Source organism: Chlamydotis macqueenii, chromosome 10, assembly GCF_036417535.1.
Source record: "Chlamydotis macqueenii isolate bChlMac1 chromosome 10, bChlMac1.mat, whole genome shotgun sequence".
Taxonomy (NCBI): Eukaryota; Metazoa; Chordata; class Aves; order Otidiformes; family Otididae; genus Chlamydotis; species Chlamydotis macqueenii.
In genome coordinates, this window is record NC_141565.1 from 17703931 (window position 1) to 17727869 (window position 23939).

Consider the following 23939-nt stretch of genomic DNA (forward strand, 5'->3'; position numbering starts at 1 on the left):
ACCACAATGAATAAATTATAAGAAAGTCTGAATACTTCACTAAGTATAAAGATGTCTAGCAGAAGAGTAGTTCCTACATTTCTCATGCCCCACTGGGTCCTGGATGAAGACAGAGCTAAGGGCTCAGCCAGTCTGTGAGGTTTTCTTCCACGTACATTTTCATCTGGACTGAGGCGTCTTTATTTAATAGCACCCACCCTGTCTTTAAGCCTTTTACACCAGAGACAAGCTTGCTTATTTTTCTGATGCTACTGAAGTTCTCCCAGTCATAACAAGCTAAGAACACCCAGTCAGTTTGACAAAGATGAAGTGATAGGTAGGAGGCGTATTTCATTACGCTGTCAAGGCTTTGGCGTGGTAATTGGTGAAGAAACAATTCCAAGCTGTCAGCTCAATGCACACGCCTTTCCACTGACTGACGTGCCGAGTCCTTGATGGGGTAATGAATGGTGTCCAACGGCGGCCACCGCCACGCTTGCGCGTGTTCAGGATCTGTCCGTGTTCCTCACCTGACACGGACCCATGGATGATAGCAGAGAGATGCCGACTTCCAGCAGTCAGTTTTTGAGCTTCCCTGTCCATGGCAGCATTTCTCTTTCCACAGGGTCTGCTCTACCCTTGCCCCCCTGAAAGGAAAATCATAGTTTCCAGGTTTCATCACATGTGCCCACAGAGGGACCCCAAAGAGCCCTAATTCAAACACCAAAGTTAAGGATTGGTGTATTGCTCTTGCGTTACAGAAAGGGAGAGCATCTGCCTTCCTTCAATACTTCCATCATATTACAAAACTCACCTGCTTTCCATCCTTCTTGCACAGTAATTCAAACAATTACTACCCTATATAAACTTTTAAAGCTTTTTTTTTTATTTTGCTCAGCTGTTGAAAGCTGTGGGTCAGACAGCAGGCAGAGAAATCAACTCCATCAGCTTTAACCAACGAGCAGGGGCAATGCAGGACCCCACAGCCCTCCCCGGGGCAGCCAGTGGCCCAGGTCAGCTTCTGGGTTTTCAAAGCTGCAAAGAAAAGTCAATCAATTCCATTTTTAATGAGGAATTGTGGGATAAGTTTGTAAAAAGGGTAATGTGCAAAACATAATTATTTTTCCTTAAAAACAAACGTCCTCATGGTAATTGTTGGGTTTTTTTTTTTTGTAAAATGGAACAACTCTGCCATTTTCTAGTATTTTCTGAGTATCAGTGGTCTACATTTTCAACACCACCAGACGAATACGCACACACACACACACACATACCCCAGTGAACTAAGTGGGAGATGTAATTAGGTAGCGGAAGGCACACGATATATTGCAAGATTGGGTAATGTGTTGCTTAAGTGAAAAATCAAGACTTCGCAGCAGAATAGGAATTGCACTAACTGCTAAAAAGTGACAGTTTGGCATAAAATGTTTTTACAAGAAAATGAGAAACAGCATTTTGCAACAAAGGATTAACTCAAAATTATTTTCCAACACCAACTAAGTTGCTTAAAGAAAAACTTAATAAAAATACTCTGATATTATAGCGTCTGAATGATCCTATGCTAAAACCTAAAATCTCCCTGGAGTAATTTTTTCCCAGGCATTTCCTTCTACAAACAGGAAGGGGGAAAAACAAAATCATCATCTGCAGGAGCAGTTGCCTTATCGTACTCCTCCGTGAGCTGACTTTCTGCATTTGAAAGGAGATTCCTGCTGAGGAGCCAGGACAACTTGGAAAGGGCTCCAGTGCCACCTGCTGCACTCTGCTAAAATAGGCAGAAAACGCTGTGCTGCCTTACCTGGAAATGGATGTCCACCCCAAGGCAAGAGACATTCCCAGCTGACAGAGACCACCGCGACAAGCAGCAGCCACGGTGGCCCACGCTGCGATCTTGCAGCATCGCACTGAACATGAGTCTGCCGTTCTGAAAAGCTGAGGAGACCGAGATTTAACTTAAACATAACATACAGCTTGATTACTGACCATGTATTAACAGAGATAGTTAAAGTTAGATTATATTCAATATATATCTTTATTATATTTATTATATTGTATACACAAATATTATTTTAACATTTTATTTATCTGTAATTTTGTATTATGAAAATATTTCACATTTCTGAGAGAGGACAGTAGCCTATAAAAAATGATATTTGAGAATGCGCTGTCAGCTCTCTCAAACTGTGGCAAAGCACCTCCCAGCCCTCTCTGGCTCCTCTCCCCAGCACAACTCACAAGCCACCATCCAGTTTTTAAGCCCCCGCCCTTCTGCCCCAGAGCCCCACCCGGCCAGGGATGCTGCTCCCCTTTGCACCTGGCTCAGACCCGGGGGAATTCAGCTCCTTTCCTTTCACCCTCCTGTATCTCTCCTTGCAATTTATGACAATAATATTTTGCTACCCTTGTTTTTGGCCCTGTCCCCATGAGGTTTCCACACACTTCACTCAATTGAGAATTGCATTCACGGGGGTCTTTGGAGCCTCAGGCTTGGGAATGACTCTCTGCCTGTTTTACCCACCTGCAACCTTTACGCTTATTAATTCCTCCTTCCTCCTCACCCCTCTCACTCCCTCTGCGCATCTCCCTACCCACCTCTACAAAATGCTTTTATCCCACAAAATGCTTTTATCAGCTGCAGTACTTGAGACATCCTTACCACAAATTGCTCAATTCCACCAACACAGAAGCCACTGAAACTTCAGACTGGGGCTCACCACGACTGGCTCCGTCATTTTATTCCAGCTCTAGTCTCTTCTAGAAAGGTTACCCCAGCCACAGCCAAGACCTGTCTACCTGCTTCAGGGTACTGCCACACCAGAGGAGCAGCTCACGCAGCCATCCCTTACTCCACAACCCTTACCTGCAGGAAAAACAAGCCTGTGGCAAACAGTTTAACTGCAGGCTTTTGCTAAGCCAGCTGACTTCGGCTGAAATGAGTCAGAGAGCCCTCACGCAAGCGGACGGACGCAGTCCATAGATGGGAGTAGTGGCTCCCATTCAGAGCAGGTCAGTAGCTTCAGGAGCTGCAGGCTTAGCGCCCTCACAGCCACACTGCGAGATGAGGAACTGAAATGCAAGAAGGATGATGAGAATTCATGAATGAATGATAAAGAGTCAAGCTACTTTGGCTGCTTCAGGGCCAAAGCCAGAAGAGTGTTTGGTAGCAGTTCTTTTACTTTCAACAAAAAACCCAATCCCTGAGAAACATGTGTTCAGAGGAGTGGAAGTAAGAACTCAACTTCAAGGCAAACACTGCAAATTGAAACACTTATTCAATGCTGAAATCAAAGGAAATTATGCCCTCACACTTTACTCTTCTGAACAGATCACTCAAGCACCCAAGAAGAATGCTACCTTCAGTTTCTCTCCTGCTTAAAAAAAATAAAAAAAGATTCAGAGACATTCTAAACCTTGAGCTATCTCATTAATGGTACAACTGGAAAGATTAACAGCAAAAATTAAACAATTTCATTATTATTTAATTGCTTTTAAAAATGAATTGCCTTAATATTTATAATTGTACTCTTAAGATTAATAATCCTGGTGTGCCACCTCCTCGTCATAAACCATTTCTCACACTTACCCAACTTCCACAGAACTTCACAGAGAAAAAAACTGAAAATACATCTTGAAAACTTCTGAAGTAAAAAGGCAAGACACCATGTGTATCCATAAATTATTTTTTATTTCAAATCCAGCTCTTCGTTTACACTGTACATGAAACATGGGCAATCCTGTAAGCACTCAGGATTGGTAATGTTCATTAAGTCCCAAAACTAAATTCATCACGTTGATGTCAATGTGCCAGTTAAACACAGGCTCTAAACTTAAGTAAACTGGAGAGATTAAAAAAAAAAACAAAAAAAAACACCCCAAACCCCACCCAGAATAAGGAACAAGATTCCTATAGTCTGTAAGGAAAATATAATCCAGAGCTATACCCTGCCTGAAGAACAAAAAAATCTCAGATTCCCTCAAATTCTAATTTTGAGGCACACTGAGATGGCCCAGACCCTCTTTAAGAAAGTCACAAGTCAGATCTCTGCTGTTGTTCAAATTTTCTCTCAGGATTTATTGGCAAAACCCCATTAATCCAACCGAACCTCTTTCTGCTGCCAAAATAATTTTGTGACTATTTGTAAAGCTAATCAACCAAAAGAGTATTTTCATCCCAGCAATATTAGGCCATAAAGGCTGAAGAATATGTTGGCCATCAACTCTCAATACTTCACTGAAATGTGCTGAGACTGGTGAGTGTTGGCAGGACATTTTGCCCTTGGATTAGTGTCCCCACAGCCTCTCCTCCACGCATTCAGGCATATGTTTGACCGTTTGTTTTCATGAGTTCTAACGCAGCTTGAAAGAGCAGCTCCTCATTAGCTGCTTCTCTACAGATTCAAGCACATGCCTGCATTCACACCCTGGCTTCAACAGCATCATCTGCAGAGCAGAAAGTTAAACATATATAAATGTTTTCCACAAACCAAACTTAAAATGCCTGGCAACAAAGCCATCAGTGTAAGATGATGGCATTATATCTGAATGATTCCCAGATAAATAAATCTGAGTATCAGTTTGGACCTCAGGACATCAGGTTGTCATGGTAGGAAAAAAAATAGAGACACATGACTCTATGCAATTAACAGTATTTAAAACATTTGCCTCTAAAACCTGGTAAACTATGACAAAAAAAAAAAATTTACACTTTTTTTTTAATTACAAAGCTTTTTATTAAAAAAATTACCAAATATCTGTACACAGTCCATAGTTAAATGTCGTCTTTATTTTGAACTGGTTTCATTTGAACTGAGACATTTCACTGACTTAAGTTTTATACTTTTTTTTAGTTCTTTAAATATCCCACAAGGTAAAAAAAAATCACACACACATAAATACAGGGAATTGTATTTCTCAAGGGTGTGCTTTTCTTTCTTCTCATGTCAAGAAGTGCAATTTTGCTTCTATGGTTCTTTAAAGTAAAGCAGTTTTATCCATCAGTAAAACAACACACTACACTAAGAATTGCACCAGATACCTTAATATATCTTGTGTATCAGCTTTTCCTATGCATTGCTTAAGGTCATGAGAGATCTATAGGAAAATCATCCTTACAGTAACTCATCTTCACCAGTATAGGCAGGTCAGTAAAGGTACCTACACTCTGTGAAATTGCCTATGACTGCTGGAGAATGGAAGTCAATAATATCTACAATTATACCAGCAAAATGTTTACATTTACTGTAACTGTCTTGCTTTTGCATACAAATGTATGCTCTGCTTCAAGCCACTGAGGCTGAATGATTATACTGCAAGTCTATCACAGGAATACATACTCAAAAAATCCATAACTTAACATAGAACTCTGCTTTTTATCTCACTGAACTTGATTCTTCCACACATCCTTCTGGCCCCACTTAAGACAACAGAACTACTCCCTCTTTTTTCTCCCCCCACTAGCACCAACACGTCAGTTCTGGGGGCAATTTTATAAAAAAACTCTGCTTTGGCTTAATATTTCCTTCACTGAAAACAGTGAGCTACGCTACTGGCTTTGGAAGGATTGTCAAAAGTTTCCTAGATTGACTCTTCGACACTCTTCGACATTTTGAGAAAAGAAGAATATTAATAGATCAGGCTTTTAATGTCTGCAAGAACTTCCATTTCCTTACATCTTATTATTTGTCATTAAAAGAAAAACCCTAGAAGTCCATTCCCTTTAGCATCCTTAAAAAGACTCAAGTTTTATACCAATTTGCTCATTTTTTTCTATTACAGAGTCTTGTTTTATGTGAAAATGTAGGAAACATGTAGATTACCTGAATTTTTAAGTATTCACTTTGGAAAATATTTACCGCTGTGAGACAGAAGACTGACTAAACCTACTGAGCAGACCCGTTATATTTTAGCATTTAAAACTACAGGGAGAAGAGTCAAAGTTTGACTTTAAATGCAAAAACATAAGACTCTGCCCTCTAATTTGAAAACGTTTCTAAACTTGAGATAGAAGTTTGCGGTGTCTGTTGAATCAAAAAAAAAAACCCAAAAGTTAAAGCTTCTTAACCGCTTCATTCTTACAACCACGGTTTTACAAAGGAAGATCTTCAAAACTCGAAACAATACAGGGACAGGCACATGGATGGTGATGGAAAGGAACCGGCCAGCCATCCTGGAACCACTGTAACTCAGCTGCAAATGACACACTGTATAAAAGTATCCAGCTTTTTAAAAAGAGGAAGCGAGGAGGTCTGACAGGCCTATTTCATTCCCAGAGAGATTGCACTGAGAAACCAAGCTGTAATACTCTCCCATCCTCTAGCATTTCCTCACATAATAATAGGCATAAACTATTACAAAATCAGCAACTACCCCAGAAAAATCTTGTATGAAATGGATGGACACATCTTTGTACAAAGACAAGTATTTCAGAATTTGGAATGCAAAAATACAGTGCAAAAACCAAAGAGAGTTCTGAAAAATAGTTTTTACATATCAAAACCTCCCAGAATTAAAGAATGGGATTATAAAGATAAGGTACAGCGCTAAGAAGTTGTTTGACAAATTAATAATGGGTTATTTCCCTCGTAGAGGTTTACATATTTCACATCAGCATTTTGCTTTATGTTGTTACAGTATTTTTATGGACCATTATTTAAAAATAATATTTCAGTCAGAAGTCTAATTTAGAATTCATCATGTTTTACCCTAAATGGCCACTTGGAATGCTGTGAAACATGATTTGCAGCCAGAAGCACCAAGTACATAAATTCTTCCACATCAAAGGAGTAGTTCGTAAATTTTGGATGTTCTCCCAGTGTTGGGTGGTGTCCCTAGGAAAATGAAATAAGGCCTTTTAGACAGGAAAAAAAAAACAAAACCAAACACCCTGCCTTCCATTCAAAAAACAAGGAAAAAAAATTGAGCATCTGCCATTTTAATTTATTATTTCTGATCCACTGATCTGCTCCGAGGCAGAAGAGTCAAAGTAACTCCGTAACAGCAATGCTATGGATGGCTTGGATTAACGGCCAACTAATTTCATTTCTCAAACGATTTCTTAATCACAACAGGGAAGTTAACTTGGCCTAAAGAATTAAAATCATATTTCAAATATCAGAACATAGATAGGTAAAGCAAGCTAACCTTGAAACGCTTCACGTTATAGCACCCCACCCTTCCAGCAGTGGCCATCTTTACCTGATCCTGAGGGAATACTTTATTCTTTTTTCGCCAAGTGATGTAGTGAATGCCTCTCAGCCTTGCCAAATCGAGGTAACAACGTTCATCTTCACAATTGTATCTAGGGACAGGCAGAAATATCACATTTATCTACAGAGACCGTGCTGAGGTTTACTGGGGTGAAACAGGGAAGTTAAAAAAAAAAAACCACAAAAAAACCCCACACACCAGAAAACACACACACACAAAAAAAAACCACCACCAAAAAAAAAAAAGACCCAGCCAAACTTCAGGCCAAAATGTGTTGTCCAGTTCTAAGGCACTAAAACCATGGACAAATTCTACTCCACTGAAAACAACAAGGGCTACCATCTGTTCTTAAGATGTGGCCTAGGAGACAGTCTGAGGCACATTTGCATGTCAGACATGTCCCTGTCCAGCTGCAGCAGCTCTTGGACATGTGAAAAAAAACCCTGGGTTTCTGAACTTATTTGGATACTGGACAAAATACTCTCAGACCAAGATTATGCTGCAAAGCGCTGACTCCACAGCCTTCCCACGGCAGAGGCTTTACGTAGAATTTCCCAGAATGGAGAATTCAGTGCTCTTCTGAGAAGTGTGCTGAATTTTTGTTTAGTTCTATAGAACTGGAGTGTCTATTAACAACCACACTTTGTGACAAAATATGTTTAAGAGGAAGCTACTAGAGAAATTTAGGTAAAACAAAGTGATGGATAGCTGAGCTTGGCCAGCATGGAAATAACCCTTGGGGGGATCTTCACACCCTGGACGTGCACTTTATGTAATCAATTCAGCTGGATCACCAAAATAACATTAAATCTCAGACTCACTAGGCAGAATCTGACCAGTGAGGCTTTTTCCTTTTTTGCTATTTTCCCTGAGCAATTGCTGACCTGGCTGCATTTTATTTACACCACGTTGTCATCTTAAGAAATCACAGGCTAAACCTGTACGATACAGTTACACTATTTTATAATGAAAGCTTCCTCTTCTGATTCCCAGAAAAGACTGCCAAAAATGAAGTCTAGATGAGCGTACAAAACAAGTATTCATAGTCAAATACTAGCAAGGGAGACTGCTTCACTACCACATAAGAAGAGACATTAGGAGCTAGGTGTTTAACAGAGGAGAAAGAAAGAAACAGACTTACAGTTCGAAAACAACAGCCCAGTCTGGTAGAAAGAGCAAATGGGTAAGCCCAGCTCCATGCATCCCGATGAATATATCAGAGTTGTGGGTAATTCTCAACTGCTCTGAAAATTCAAGTTCCCTGCAGACAACACAATAAAAATGCTGAGCTGGCATGCCTATCCATCTCAGCAAGAATTAGTTACATGTAGAAAGCGCAAAATTAAGTTAAGGGAATACTGAGAGAGAATTGATTTTTCAAGGAACAATACAAAGAATCACAAATGCTGCAGCCAACAATAACTCAGCATAGAATTAAAATAAATGCAAACAGGTTTCAAAACTTCACAAGGGTCTGTTACAAAAATTTGAATTTATTTTTTTTTACAAGGTGAAGCTTTTGTAAGTCTGGGGTTTTTTTAATTGCTTTAAAAAAATGCATCACCTCCTCCAAAAAAAAAAAAACCAAAAAAAACCCCACAACATAAAAGACCTAAATTGTTTTTAATTTAATGTAGAAGTATACAATTCCCATCCAAAGATGCAGATATCCAACCTGAACATATGCATAGGGCATCAAACACAAAATAAAGAGACCAGGCTTTTTTTACCTCCTGGAACTGTCACTGCCACCCCAGGGAAACCCTTCTAACTATGACGACAGTGACGCTGCAGGATAGCTGTGGAAATCTGTAATGCTGAATGGAACTACAAACAGTTTCAACAAGCACGTGGGATGGTCTAGAAGCTCCCTTAAGGCTATCCATCCTCTTTTCAACTATTAAACTGCTCAAGTGCTTTCATCAACAGGGGAGTCGGAAGCAACTGTTGACTGCCTCACACTATCTCTGCTTTGGTCAAAACACTGATCTCTCACTGCTGCTTCAGTTTCTCACTCTTCCTGCATGATCCATGAGATCACCATTGAGTACATGGGCGTTGCTGCCATTTGGCACAGGCATACACCATTTGGGAACTTTTTCTTCAAGCCATTCCTTACTGGCACAGTGCCTACTACATCCGGGCACCATAAAACGACTTCAAGTTGTGTCTTCGGGGCCAGCATGTAAGTCAAGTTATTACTCATTACTAAACTAAGGGTTATATAAAATGAGTCACCAGTATCATACAAGAGAAACCCCCGTTGACCTACAGTTACTGCAGAGCATTAGTAAATCCAAAAGGGTGATGGGAACACAGCTGGTTTTGGTAGCAGGGAAGAAACAGAAAGAACAGTGATCTCAAAACTTGTTTATTATATAAGTAGCTTTAACCTGAGTCTACTAGCTCTAGAGATTCCTTCCTAAGTAGTGCATCATAGGACGGGAGTGCTTAACTAGCTCACTCGCCACTCCCTCAGTAACATCCTTCCTTACCAGTTCTTGGATTTTGCAAAGATCAGACATTGGGGCATGCACAGATTTGCCTACAAACAGCTGTCACCAGCAACAGGCAGCATAAGATCACGCTAGTTTCTTCTGTCAGCTTACGTACTTGTATTTGTAGTCTACCACTTTGACCTCCAACGTCGATACCGTTTTCAAAGCATTCACAAGCTAAGGAGGAAAATAAGAGGACAATTATTTGGTGTTCTGAGCTATTGCATCAAACAAGCCTCAGGTTCTCCCTACATAAGGTGGGGATGATAATGCCGATTCATTTCTGTCAGGCACTAACAGCTCATAGTGAAGACAGGCATGAAAACATTAGATATTATTGTTTTACCACAAGAGATGCTACACCGTAAGTTCACTAAGTTGTGTGATTTGAAAATGTGAATCAATATGAAAATGCGAATCAATATGAAAATTCATTAAATTTTGAATGCACATACTCAGATACAATAGCTTATGCATTTTAATCTGCAAGCATACAAAGGTTTTTGTTAAAGTCTTCAGCACTGAAGATGCTAGAAATAAGAGATAACATTACATTATTTTGCTTTCATATTATCAGAAGCTCTGCAGTGTCTGTTTGTTAAGAGGAAATACTTTTAGTATTACATCTGTAGTCTTCCATTGGATATTTTAAAAGGGCAGCAAGGTTCAGTGTCTGGCGCACAGAAATAGAGACTGGCTAGAAAACAGAATAAAATAATATTAGCACTGAATGTATTTCTCCAAGATTGCCAGCAGACAGATGTCTTAGCTGAACCCAAAAAAAAAAAAACCAAAAAAAAATACCCCACCCAAAAAACCCAACAATTTAATGAGCAAAATTTAATTTCTAATTAGTTTGTTTTAAAAATAAAAAGGAACACACCTCATTCTGATTTAATATCTTCCGGTAATCTGTACTGCGTGCAAGTATTGTGACTCGAATTTTCCCATCCTAAAAAGAAAGGTGCAGCAGAGTATTAGCTATAAAGTAGACCTCAAAAACAAACCCCAAACACTTCCATACTTATTTATGGCAATTATTTGAGCAACTAAACATGTTCCCTCCCCATGTAATAGATGATGTAACCACCTTAGAATTCACATTGCATTTTCCAACAGATTAAAAGTGTCAAAAACTTTGTGAAAGTCTGACTACTAACAAAGAATAAACATTTTCTGAAAGATTTATTTTATTCAGTACAAAAGAGTCTTTGTATTACACATTATACAGCAGTTTTTGAAAGCAGCTTTCAGGATGGCTTGTGCACAGACCCTTGGAAAAAAAATTTTACTTCTATAACAGCTCCTCCTTTTACGTCTTTAAAGTAATTGGACTCACAGAGGTTAAGTGTTCCAAGTGAAACAAAGAGATTTAACTGCATGACTCCCATTAGTGTCAGCAGGAGAAGCATAACTAAATGCCTGTGCAGTGCTTTGCACATGTGCCCCTCAGCGATAATAGGTAGGCTACTCTCTAGCAAATACTTTAAGAAGCCCAAAACTGCCGTATCCATCAATGCAGCCATTGCAACAATTTGCAAAAAACTACCAGTGTGTACAACAGGGAAGCCCAGGGCCAAAGAGGTGGTACCAGGCAGGCATCGGAAGGACCAGATTCAACCATTTCCTCCTCTGACCTGAACTCAGCAGTACCTATGGGGATTGCTAAAGAGCGAGCTCACTGCATTGCTCTGTGGGATCCCTTCTGCTGGACCCAAGGACAGCACCTTGTCAGCACGCTCCAGAAGCGATCGTGCACCATGTATCTTGCTTAACTAGGAGGGACACAAAGGCCTTGTGCACAGAGAAGGGAGATGGGGAAGAGAACCTACAGTTGGAAAGAGGATGTTCTATAGCCTGTCCTATAAGACACGAGGGCAACTTTCACAAACATACACAAATGTTTGGTGAAGGCCTTTACAGAACAGGTTGGCCTACTGGAAAAAAATCCCAAGCGTCACAGGAAAGGACAAGAAGTGCACGATGCCCTTATTCCCCACGGCGTCCAGGTTGCTAACGCTGTTCCTTTGGTAAGAACCTCCAGCTCTGTATCACAGCTTTATTATTCAGTTATCATACCTTGGGTCCTTCTTGTGTGATATTTAATCTGTGTAATACATGCTGAGAAAATGCTCTAAATAGCCCCGTACCATGACAGCCAGAGATCTGAAATTAAAAAAGCAATTGTTAATACAAAAAGTTATTTTCCTCAGAAAAACCTCTCTGCGATCAGTCTTTTGCCATTCTTATGGGACAAAAGCCTAGTATCACGCACTGTGCTAAACATGTCACTATTCACTGCAACACAAGTGCTACCTTATTTAGAAAGAAATATAACTCTGTCTGGAGTGTTATAGCCTGCATGCATGAGCTAATACCCCCAGGAAAGTCTGCCAGTGTACAAGCTCTTGCGCTCTGCAAAAATACCAGTAAGTCCACAGCACCCACCCATTAAAGAGGAATAATATGCATCTCATGAACTGTGACATAGGACACTGCACACAACCAGCTAAAGAAAATGCCAAAATCCTAATCTTTTGGGAAGACCATTTCATTTGGAGTTGTACAAACCTTCAATGCAGTACATTTAACGATAACTCAGCTAGATATTCAAAAGATTCATTAGCTCAGAGTTTAAGCTGTCACACACACATCTAGTTAACGCAGCGGATGGATAAAAAGGACTCACCAATGGTGTGTTATAAAACAAGCCATATCGCATTCGAGGCAGTAACGAGAAGACTGCTTCTTTAAAGCATACCTGCGAAGGAAGATCACAAGAAGTTACACTGCACTGCTACCTTCCGCTGGCACATCCTGTACTCATTCAGTGGGATCACTGCTTACAATGAGCTAGCAATTACATGCTCCCGTCAAGAACATCCTCACTTCCTTGACTGCGCAAATGAATAGAACAAAGACAATCCCGATCGCAAAAGAGCTCTCACTTAGGATGCTACAGATGGAAGTGTGGGAAGAGGTAAAGAAACCACCCTCAAAACAGAACAAATGAACTAAATAGGAGAAAATCAGTTAGAGAGTAGAGAATTTACAACAGGTTTTAAGGGTTTTAAGAGACTAAAATGAGCTCTGAATGAATGGGTACATTTTTCGGTGGGAGTCAAAATTTTTTTAATGATAAGCAGCAGGTATTCTAACAGATGCAGAGGAAGACAAACTCCTCAGTAGGAATCAGGACACTTAGAAAGACAGTACCATTTGAAAATCATTAACTTCAGTAGTGGGTCCTGCAGAAGTGAAACCAATACATAAATATCACCTCTCAGAAGACAGAAAAGTTAGGTCCATCTATATAGACATGCTACAGAATTAGGTTACAACTCTGTCTCTTGTTTGTAAGGTAGGATACTCATATTACACAAGTTAAACATGCATGGAAAGTATTAGTACTTTCCTCTGAAACACTGCACAAGCAGCTTGAGAAGCTGTTGTATTTGCTACCTAGAGACTATGAATTAAAACAAAATAAAAAATTCCATACCCTTTTAGAGTCAAAGGTTTTCAAATGCATTATTTCATAGTCAGTAAACACCTTCCATGTCTCACTGAACAGGTCTCCATAGCCATACGAGCTCTAGGAGGAAAGGAAAAAATACAAGGGCGTAACGAGTACATAAATGTGTACAAAAACTGTTTTCACGATTTAAAAGTTCTATATATGAGTTTTAACATAAAGTTAATACGCGCATCACCACCACGGGACCTAAGACAGCCAAGCACAGAATGCAAACATTACAGAACACCTAACCCTGCACTTACAATGGCAGTTAACTCAAATTACTCATCAGATAGTTAATTTTTAATAAAACAGTTCTATAAAATAGCAATCTACACAAGTTCTTCAGCAGCAGATTAGACTTTCGGAGTTAGGTGCAAGAAGTACCTACTACTTTCCCCAGAGACAACAGAACACAAGTTAAATTTGAAGTAACAGAAACATAGGGATGGCAGAAGGCATGAATCTCAACTCCCGAGACTAAAAAAACAAAAAACCAAAAAAAAACAAAAAACCACATCTGAGAATTCAAATGCAATGGTAGTATTTGAAGTAAAAAGTCACAACAAGCCTGTTTCAAATTTGCCTCTATTTTGGGATGATCACTTGTATCACAAATTGAAGGCAATTATCCGATCCAATGGAGGAAACAGCAGGAAACCATGTTTTGCATTCCTTTCACAAGCTACCAAGAAGTTTCTCCACAGCACAGTAGAAAACTTCCCCCTTTGCAGCAATGCCCTGTGGAACCCTTTAAAAACCATCTACTCCCTACAACACTGTCCTAGCAGCAGGGGCTCTTGCCTTCAAATTTGTAACATTTGCTACACATCTGAGAGCTAAAAGTCACCACCTCTTGCTCTCTGAATGCAATTAAATATGACCTCAGTAGCCCTGGTACAGATTCTTACTTAAAGCTTCCTTTCAACTTTGAAGCTGGTTCAGGCTGCTTGGAAAGTTACGTGGAAACATTCTCAAAAATAAATTTGAGAATAAGACTACAAATGACCACAGAATAGAGCATACATCTAGTGAAATGTAAAATAATTTAAAGGGCATCAGATTTCCTTCCATTGAAGAGATGCTTCCTTCCCCTTCTTCTGCCATTAAGTTTTAATGAATTTTACAACCCATACTACTTTCAGGCTGTGTTAAAAGAACTGCTCTTCCAAATGAGAAGTAGAGAACTGATCTTCAAAGCTGTAAGTCTACTTTCTAATCCTATCTGCTCTCCTTAAAAGTGCTTTATAAACACTGCATTCCTGCATCTGCAGAGAGAGCCTGCCAGTCAACACTCAGTGGATTTCCTACTCATTTTCTGCTTTGTTTAACCTACATCTAAGGGCATTACTGTTTAATAAGAACCGTGCACTGATTCTACAGTAGCTAGAAAGTATGGCCAAACCTAATTACATCAAGGAAAAAAAGAAAAAAAGAGAACGGATAATAAGCTGAAGTCCACCTTTCGAGCAGCACAGACAGGCCATCAGCAGTGAGTTGGTGCCATCATCTGGTTGTACATGGTAATGAACCAGACCAAGCAGTTAAGACTAATTTAAAATGACAGTACTATGACAGTACTTACTTGGAATGGCACATTTGAAAGAGTTATTTGATTCAACAATGCAATGTAAGAAAAAGAGTTGCTTTCCAAAGTAATTTACAATACTGACACATCTGATCTTTTCAGAAAGTCTTAAGAGATGCATTAACAGCTCTAGAGAGCTTCCTTATCTGAGAGGTGCATTTATTTTCACTTTCAAAATGTAAGAGAACCAGAAAAAAAGGGTCTCTTGTAGCCAAAGAGGTTTTTATTTAAATAGCAAGCAGGGGACACTTGCAGTTCTCTACCCAATATTAGTAGTATTCTACTCAGCAGAGCATACTCTCTTGAATCCTAGCAGTAAACACTCAGAAAGAAAACCCAGTGTTTTATGAGAAAAAGATAAGCATGAGAAAAGATCAGTCAAGAACAGTGTTGTTTCTGAACCTGATTATACACTTTATCTGGCATAATACAAACTGTCTACTTCTTCGTTCTTTAGTTTAACACTCCTCTACATAACTTAAATACTGTCCAGTAAAACTAACGTTGCTCTTAAGCACAGTCGTGGTTTCAACTCAGCAGTACAGCAGAAATAGTCCCACTTAAAAACTTGTTTTACATGTCACTGTGGCATTCCTAGAGGTGATTGAGAAAAGTAATTGCAAGAAGGCTATTTAAAGGAATTAAATATTAGCCCCTGTTTTCGTACTCTTCAAACAGCGCATTTATTGTAGAAAATTTGTTCCCTAACTATTTTTCATGCATCTATACTAACAAGATCAAAAAAATTCAGTTCCACATGGCTAAGCCCACAAGAAAGCTAAGGATTGGCAACTGAAAGCTCCAGTCTCTATAAAACAGAAATACAACCTATTACAAATAGGTTAAAACCACGGCAGACTTACAGTGTCCCACATGACTATGTTGACATCAGTACTGAAGGAATTATTGATGTGCTGTGTAATATAAAGATTGATGAAATCACAGAAGTGATGGTACATATTAACACCTGCAAAAGAAAGAATTGTTAGCAAAATACTACATTACTTGCTCCACTTTTTTATTGGTTCATGCATTTTTTTACTTAGTAGTATCCTCTATTTTATATCAGTTTTTCCCCTGCTTCTGACTGAATGCTTCTTATACATGCTAAAAAAGCAAAACTTTAAAGGGAAGGTATCAAGGTAAGGAATCTGAGGTAAAACATGCTTTTCAAATTTCAGAGAAATCAGAAGAGCGGCCAAAAAACATTACGAGAAAAAGATCAGTTTCATGTGCTATGTCTCATTACAGTCTGCAGCTGCTTTCTGAAGTATATGAAAGCAACTACTGCTTTAACAATAGCTTTTGCAAAGAAACAGTAAAAACAAGCCTTCGGCACTGATCTTAGGTCTGTTTTATTTGGGTTAAGGGAAGCTCTGTCTGCAGGACTACAAGACAGAACTTGCACTTGCACAGAAGCCAAAGCCCAAGTAATTCCTTGGGTTCCTTCTCAGAGCATTCCTGTTCATTCTTGGTTTCTTAAGCTCATACCTTAAGATCATGGTGCATAAAAAGCTACCATGAAACAGAGGAGGTAATGTAGTCCAGTTTCCTTGCCAGTGAGGACCAGACCGCAGTTTTGGGACCATGTACACACAGCCCTTGTTTCTAAGCCCCTGACCAAAAAGGGCTGCTGTGATAGGAACTAGCTGCTGGGCTTCCTACACTGCTCAAACAGCAATTTTCCCCTGCCTCCCCTAAAACAAAGGAGCTGACCAAAATCACCTCCCAAGCCACAACTGGACCACCCTGCTCAAAGGTACAAATGGGCAGCACAGCAACTCTTCCACAGTAACTGTCCAGGGGGCTGCAACAACTTTGCCTAAAGTAAGATACTGGCCTGCCAGGTGAAAAGGGGCAATCCAGTTTACAGTTGCAGGGTGGTTACAGTTTACAGGCTCAGAACAGAGGTGACAACTATCCAGTTTAAACCACAGCTTACCCCACAGCAGCTCGTTTCTATGTCTACAACCTGAACACTCCCTTTCATTAACATTCATCTGCAAAATACGCTGCATGAACAAAAAGGTTAGTGAACTTCAAAAAGTGCCAGATACCACTGGCTGACTCCTAAAGATGCTTGGGTGCTGTCTCTCTCATGAGTTTTGCTGAAGTGTTGCACAGCATTCACCACAGCTCTCTGTAATGAGACAGTTAATTTCTTCCTCTAGTGGCTTTTCACCTAAATTTGAAACTTTAAGATTAAAACAGGGTTGTGTTTAGCTCTTCTGGGGTGTGGGAGGGGAAGTATTTTAATCAACTAACAAAACATTCCCTTGAACTTTGTCTTTGAATACTGCTTCCTCTTCCATATCATTTAATACACACAGAATGCTCAATTACTGAACACATACACACCCATACCTTGTGTTTCATGGTATGAAAACCGTCATCCAGAAACACAGAAAAAAATGAAGTATTCTGTACAGAAGAGTGGTACAAAGTCAAAGACTCTGTCAAAACACAGTCGAGAGTCAATGACTGTGCAAAACAAGCGGCAGGAAATTTTTAACGATTTATTTATTTATCTGTGGCAAAATGTAAGGATTTAAATCTAAGTTTACAAGTTCATCAACGGAACTACAGAAAAAAAGGAACTTAAAAGTCACATCATTTTGCAAACATAAAAATATATCACAAGTGATCTTGACAATCACAAAGGTGGGCAAGTTGGATATGAGGTGTTTTTACTGCAGTGCTGTAGGATAAAAAAAAAGCTAAAGATACCAGTTACCTGCATCTAATTTCATGAAGTATGTTGGCTTATCAATAACAATATCGCACTTCTTATCTTCTAGGGGCCTGAAGTCTAATGCAGTGAATGTCTGGAGTTCTGCAAACCTACAAGGATTCAATCACACAGAACATGCTTTGTCATTAACACACTTAAACAAACGTACCTCATACATCTAAGATCTAGTAACTGTTCATCCAGTCCATTTGATTTAACAGGACTGCTGAAAACTGATAGAGTCTGACAATTAAAGTGATTTGCAATTGTAATGGAAGGTTCTTCAGGTTATGAGCTTCAAGAGGTTAAACACTGCCTTTGATCTCAGGAGTGAAGAGCATCTTTGATGTACAAATCAAGGCAGTAGAGATGTAACAAAGAGCCTTAGAGCCTAGATCTGTGGGTCTATCCAGCTTGATCTGCATTGCCAGAGACACTTCAGCAAGATCTTCACACTTTGGCCAGAATAATGAATGTAAATGCAATATTTATTATTCCTGGATCTAAACAAGGACGAACAGTTGAGATGACAATAGCAGAAAAGTAGAAACAGTAGAAAAGTCTTCTCCTCCTCTGCAGCTATTCTTCACTGAAATTGATCATCAATGCAAAATGAGAATAAAAATATGAAAACACGAGGAAAGCATAAAAAGGAACTCTTATATATGTCACCTTAATGGCTCCCATTCCTTCCTGTTCCATCAACTACCTGGCAAGGCAGCTTTGAAGTGCTAACACACAACCGGTGATACTTAACCAGCTACCACAAAGCACCCACCCTCTGCACTTCCTACTTGGCCTGGAGACTGTTGTCCACTTCACATCCCAAACGCAGGCTCCCTGGGAACACCATACGAATATACATCCAGGCCAGCCGTTGCATTAGCCCCAGCACCCCCAAGGACTGCGTCAACTAAGACACAAGTGCAAACTTCAAGGCATATCGCAACAAAACAATTGTCTCCTTCTACAGGCAGATCAGGCATACAACCAGCATCCTGTCCAGAAAACACCTGAAGGTTAGAGCCTCAAATTACAAGATATTCTCAGATCTTTTGCTGCTGTAAATTAAGTAGGACACAATCACACATAGGATAGCTCAGAACATTCTGCATAGATGTAATTACCAGAGGCATCTTACATGAACTCTCAAATTGACCTTACAAAAGGAGCAACTATTTCCTCAGTATGAAATCCCCTACATGCAGCTGCTAGTGTCAATGAAAAATATAAAAAAAATAATTACTAAGTGAACTTGGAAGCAGCTCTGACAAGGGATTCTTACCAAGACTGCAGCGGGCTCTTGCGTTGACCTTCAGCCAAAAATGCTTGGACATCAAGGGTGCAGTGACCTCCAATTTCTCCCTTCTGCAAAAAGTCTTCTTTGAATCTAATGCAAATTAGTAAGAGTGTATCAGCTTTCCTGCAATAGTGCTATAAATGCTCTATAATCTCGATTACATACTCAGTCTCCACTCAACAAGGTACTTCAAACATATTTCAAACCTGAGTATTTTCTTCAGCATAAATCAAACATTTCCACAATTCCCAAATAAAGATAGTGGTGGCCTTTGAATTCTACACATTAATTTAGAAAACAGCACTAATCCACCTCAAATGTTATTAGGAATTACTTTCACATACCCAAATTAATAACTTTTTTTTGCTACATGATTATTTACAGGAGCATCATTAGTTAGGGTTTTTCTTTGTTTATTTTTAATAACAATTTCTCACTGAACCTCACCTCAGATTCCACAACCCAGTTAGTAACCCAATAATTTTATACAACATAAGAAGAGTGAGGTGCAAGAACAGGTTTCATGAAAACGCCAACTAAAAGGGCTGTCTAAACTAGCTTTTAGGATAGGCTGAGAAGTTGACAAAACCCATTCTGAAGAGTACTAGTGTCACAGTCATGAACCAGCTCTTTTCCAGTCATGTGCCTAAGATGCTGACTTCAAAGACAAGGCAGAAAGGAAAATGAGTGATGCCAGCATCAGTGGTATGGGTTATTTACCCAGTTTTCCAAGATGTAGCATTTTAATTTGAGATTCGGGAGATTCAGGTCCAGATCTCTATTCTGTCTCACCGTATCTAAAAATGCAATTCCTTGTACTGGTATAAAGGCATCTAGCACAGGCAAGGTCTTCTTGATGCCTCATATAAAAAAGATTCTACTTTGCACATCACCTGATTGAGAAAGGATGTGGCTGAAGACACAGAAAAGTCTTCCTCTCTTCCCTCAGAAGGGAGGATTTCAATCACCCATCATTCCATAATGTGGAATGATGGGACTGCTTAGGTTTTTAAATAATCCGTACTGCTGGCGGCAGCAGCGGACAGCAATCAAGAGGTTTAGACCTCAACAGGACTTCAGCAACACTTCTCTGACCAGCAGTAAAGCCCATGACAACAAGCACATCAGCTTTGTTAAACAAAATTCTGAAGTCCTTTTCCCAACCATCCCTTGGTTTTACTGTAACATAAGCAAATCAGAGACCTGTCGTGGTTTCTCTTTACAGTCCGTAAATCAATGTACAAGTTTGTTGCTCTGCAATGTTGAAGGTACTGAGAACAGGTCAGAGATGAATCCTCCTGTTAGGAAAAGAACAAGTAGGATTTAATCAATAACAAAAATTATATTTATAAACAAGTGAAAAGTATAATCTCTATTAGAAATACCTACTGTTGCTGCAGGCTTACAATGGGTTTTCATTTCATTGAGCCTCTCTCGAACGTAACCAAAGTCAGCTTGTTTCCAGAATATCTGCTGGGCTGTCTCAATGTCACTTGCCCTGACGTAAGAAGGAGGGGGGCGAAAAAAAAAAAAGTCTGCTGCTCAATTCTAGTAACAACTTTAACAGAAAACAGTTTTTCCGCTGAAAGTGGAAAAGAAAAGCCAGCCAGTTAAGATTTAAGATATTTAAGATGCAAAACAGGAAGCAACTTATCAGCTGCATATAAGTGAAAACATCAATGACAATTTAAAGCTGTTCTCCCGTAAAAGGGTATTATTTTTTTTTACATTTCTTTCTCTGCTTTTTAAAGCTTAAAGCTAAGAAAGGAAATCCAGAGTTATTTTAGGAATCTGAATTCAAGGCTAAATCAGAATAATGAAAACATTGTGGCAGGAAGCATTTCAAACAGTATTTTCTTCCTTAAAAAGTTAAATTTTCAAAATCACTCTAAAAGATGTTTGTCATGTATAAATACACTCACATATACATATCTCTCCACAAAGAAGCATTCTTTAGACTATAAATATCACAATAACGTCAACTTCCCAGATAACACGAAAGTGAGCACTACACTCTTTTTTAGCATACTGTACTTCATCCATTTAAAATGAAACTTACCATCCAGTTTCAACGTAATCACACACTGGGTAACTGAACCTGTAATCTGATTTGCAAGATTTCTCATAGCCCCAGCAGGATCTTAGTTTCTTCAAGTGTTTCTGTAACACAGAACAGCTGAATCAGGTTACGTGACAGCAAAACGGGAATTACTTAAGTTAGTTGTTCGCTTATGAACTACCACCTGCTAATAAATCTGATTCCACTTTTCCTGACCCAGTGAGCAGGATTCCAAAATTTTCACATCACTGATAGATGACAAAGCTAAGCTCACATAAAGCACAGTGCTCCAAGCTCCAGGCTGTGTACCACTGCTCCCCAGACAAATCTAGAAACATTGGCTTCGGCAGTGCTGTAGAAAGACAGAGAAAGAGGAGCACAGCTCCCGCTCCCAGCTCCACCCTGACAGACATCAGAATTGCTCCTGAGCCACACACCACCCGGATCCTCAGGATCACTGTCCCTGCTTCAGGTGAATGCATGATATGCAACTACAGGGTGAGATTAAATCAGCATTTCATCAATTTGCCTATACTCTGGGCACATCTGCAGAAGTACTACAGCATGCTATAAATCACAGGCCTAGAAACTACTAACTGCACTTAGCTCAAACACCTTTCACATGCGCAAGAGTCATTCAGATTAAAATCATCATTTCAGCTCTGTAACAATTAAAAGAGGGAGGACAAAATTCTTGCAAAACAGTACATTGAAAATCCACTCTTGTGACAGCATCAGATTCAGAAAGAGCCCCGTACAACTATTTCAAAAGCAACAACCGACTAATTGGCAAGGAGACCAATCCACCACCATCTCTAACCGCCATGGCTCCAAGAACAAACCACCCCAACATTACATTTGAACAAACAACAAACAAACAAAAGCAAACCTACTTTATATGGGCAACGAGAGTCCTGCTTACAGATGCCAGCAATATGCTGATTACTGTGTAGAAAGTATGGAATATGCTCATCTGGCAAGTTGATAGCTTTGTAACTATATAACGGCTCTTCTGGAATGTTTTTGAATTCTGTAAGATTTTCAGCTTGGGAATTAGCCAGCGTTTCTTGCAGTAGCAATCCAAATGCGAGCAACATGAACATGGCAACCTATGAGTTCTGTACTTAAAAAAAAAAAAAAAAGACAGTCATATACAAAGAATTTGCACTCGTATTTCTGAGGTGATTTCTCTTTCCTCTGCTAAGTAAACTTTCACTAAGAGACTAGACTGTACAGCCTCAGGACTATCTTTGAATCATTAGTCATTGAGGGTTATTACACACTACCAACTCACAGTCAAACTAAAATGGGTGTGTTTACTTTAGCTGAATCCCAAGGGATCCTGAGAGTTCAAATGTGGAAGCTAAGTATAGCGCATATAATATCCAGACAGCAGGAAGAAAATGTAGAAGTATTGAGGGGGAGGGGTGAGAAGAAGAGGAATTTTAGTTTAAAAGTAAGTATAAAAATAATACATTTTCCACTTTGGAAGAAATTAATCATGAGCTGAAGGAAAATTATGCTGTCACAAGTAAATGGTCAAACTTAAGTCTGTATCAGCATGCTTATTTTTAGTAGTTAACATCATGTTAAAGAAACTTTGAATACCAAGTTATACACTAAAAACTAACTAGAGGCCCACACATATCTATGCACTCTAAAGCAGTGTGGACGCCGTCCTGGCAATACCACCTTCTCACCAAACAGTCCTGCTTCGAAACATCAAACTTCCTGAGGGAAAAAAAACCCAAACATATGGCTTGTATCTAAAAAACCTTTTCGGGCATTATAATTTGCCAAAAGTTGCATCCTGAAGCCTTTAGCAATATTCCTACCACATAAGTCGTTTTACCTGTTCGGTTTGAGGAGAACTGCTTCAGATTTCTCAAGTACACAAACCTGGGAGGGGAAGGGAATAAATATGAGTTAAAAGCGTCCGGCGAAAGGAGGCTTCCTCAGAACACAGCCCTGCTCCCTGAGACGCGTTCACAGCGGTGGGAGCAGCCTCCCCACAGCCCGGGAGGGTTTCTGGCCCGCCTGGGCACTGGGATCCCTGCAGGAAAAGAAAAAAAAAAAAAAAAAAAAAAAAAAAAAAAGCGCTGCTCCACGCATCCCGGTGGATCTCGGGAGGATGGCACTGAGCCCCAGCTCACACCCAACACTGCGGTGTCCGGCTCCCCAAAACGGCGTCGCCCCCTTCCCCATCCCCCGGAGGCAGCGCAGAGCCGGTGCCAGGCCCGAGGCGAGCCCCGTGCGCCGCTGCCCCGCCCGAGCTCACCCCCGCCCCGAGGCCGCGGCCGGGCACCGCACCTCACCTCAGCCCCGGGGAGCCCCGCGGCCCACGGGACCGGCCGCTCCTCCCGTTACGCGCTGGCCGACGGCCTCAATCCTCATGCCGCCGCGGCAGCTGGCGCCTGTCGGGGGCGGGGGGGGGAACGCACTGCCGGGCCTCACCAAGGCTCCAGCCGCCGGCTGGGCCCGCCGCCCGCCCCTCCTTCGCACCCGCGGGGAGCGGAGCGGGGCGGGGCGGGCGGCACCGCCACACCCCGTCTCGTCCCCCACCGCTCGGAGCAACCGCAGCCTGAGGGCCGCCGCCGCCGCCGCCGGGGTCCGCCCCACCTGAGGGCGGCGGAGCCGTGCGGGTGCCCGCCAGCGTCGGCCGGGCAGGGCCGGGCAGCACCTGCGCGGGGGCGGCAGCCCCGCCAAGGGAGAGCGGTGCGGGTATCGGGGGCCGGCGGCGCCTCTTCCTTCTGCTGCCGGAAATAAAGCGCTGCCGCTCTCCCGCCGCGGGAACAGGGGAGGAAAAAGACCTTTTCCTGCTGCCGCTCAGCAGGAAGCGCGGCCTCCGGGCACCCCATTGTTTGAGGCGGCCTCCCCCCGCCCCGGCCCCGGGAGCCCCGGCAGGGAGGAAGGGCGCCACCGCCCCCAGGAACTGTCACATTCGCAAGCGGAGAGGTTAATTAGAGGCTAATTAACGCCCGGCTTCTCTTGAGGTGCCAGTCACGCCGTTCAGTTTTACCCCATTCCTGCTGTGACAAGCGCCGCGGGGACCGTGGGCACG

The 23939-nt window shown here is 40.9% G+C and overlaps 1 protein-coding gene across 7 annotated transcripts; it reads right to left on the reverse strand.

Moving 5' to 3' along the window:
- Nucleotides 1-6445: 6445 nt before the first annotated feature.
- EOGT (EGF domain specific O-linked N-acetylglucosamine transferase) lies at nt 6446-23547 on the reverse strand. 7 transcript variants are annotated; one of them, XM_086755786.1, is made up of 18 exons: nt 23194-23547; nt 22731-22777; nt 22579-22609; nt 21772-21996; nt 20879-20979; nt 20209-20317; nt 20023-20117; nt 18805-18909; nt 17523-17629; nt 15652-15755; nt 13186-13278; nt 12373-12444; nt 11763-11849; nt 10567-10635; nt 9799-9860; nt 8327-8446; nt 7174-7276; nt 6446-6806 (listed from the first exon to the last, which is right to left on the reverse strand). In XM_086755786.1, exons 4-18 carry the CDS (start codon nt 21979-21981, stop codon nt 6660-6662), a joined length of 1584 nt encoding a protein of 527 aa, XP_086611912.1. In that variant the 5' UTR covers nt 21982-21996; nt 22579-22609; nt 22731-22777; nt 23194-23547; the 3' UTR covers nt 6446-6659. The 7 variants fall into 7 exon arrangements, with proteins under 7 accessions (XP_086611912.1, XP_086611911.1, XP_086611907.1 ...); XM_086755785.1 differs by having other exon boundaries at nt 21772-22001; XM_086755781.1 differs by having other exon boundaries at nt 22571-22609.
- Between the last annotated feature and the right edge of the window lie 392 nt (nt 23548-23939).

Coding starts and splice junctions, on each gene's coding strand:
- EOGT (XM_086755787.1), bottom strand. CDS start 21,981: ATGTTCATGTTGCTCGCATTTGGATTGCTACTGCAAGAAACGCTGGCT. Junction 10,636..11,762: donor TCACACAAGAAGGACCCAAG/GTATGATAACTG, acceptor CTTTCTTTTTAG/GATGGGAAAATTCGAGTCAC. Junction 6,807..7,173: donor AAGTATTCCCTCAGGATCAG/GTAAAGATGGCC, acceptor TCATTTTCCTAG/GGACACCACCCAACACTGGG.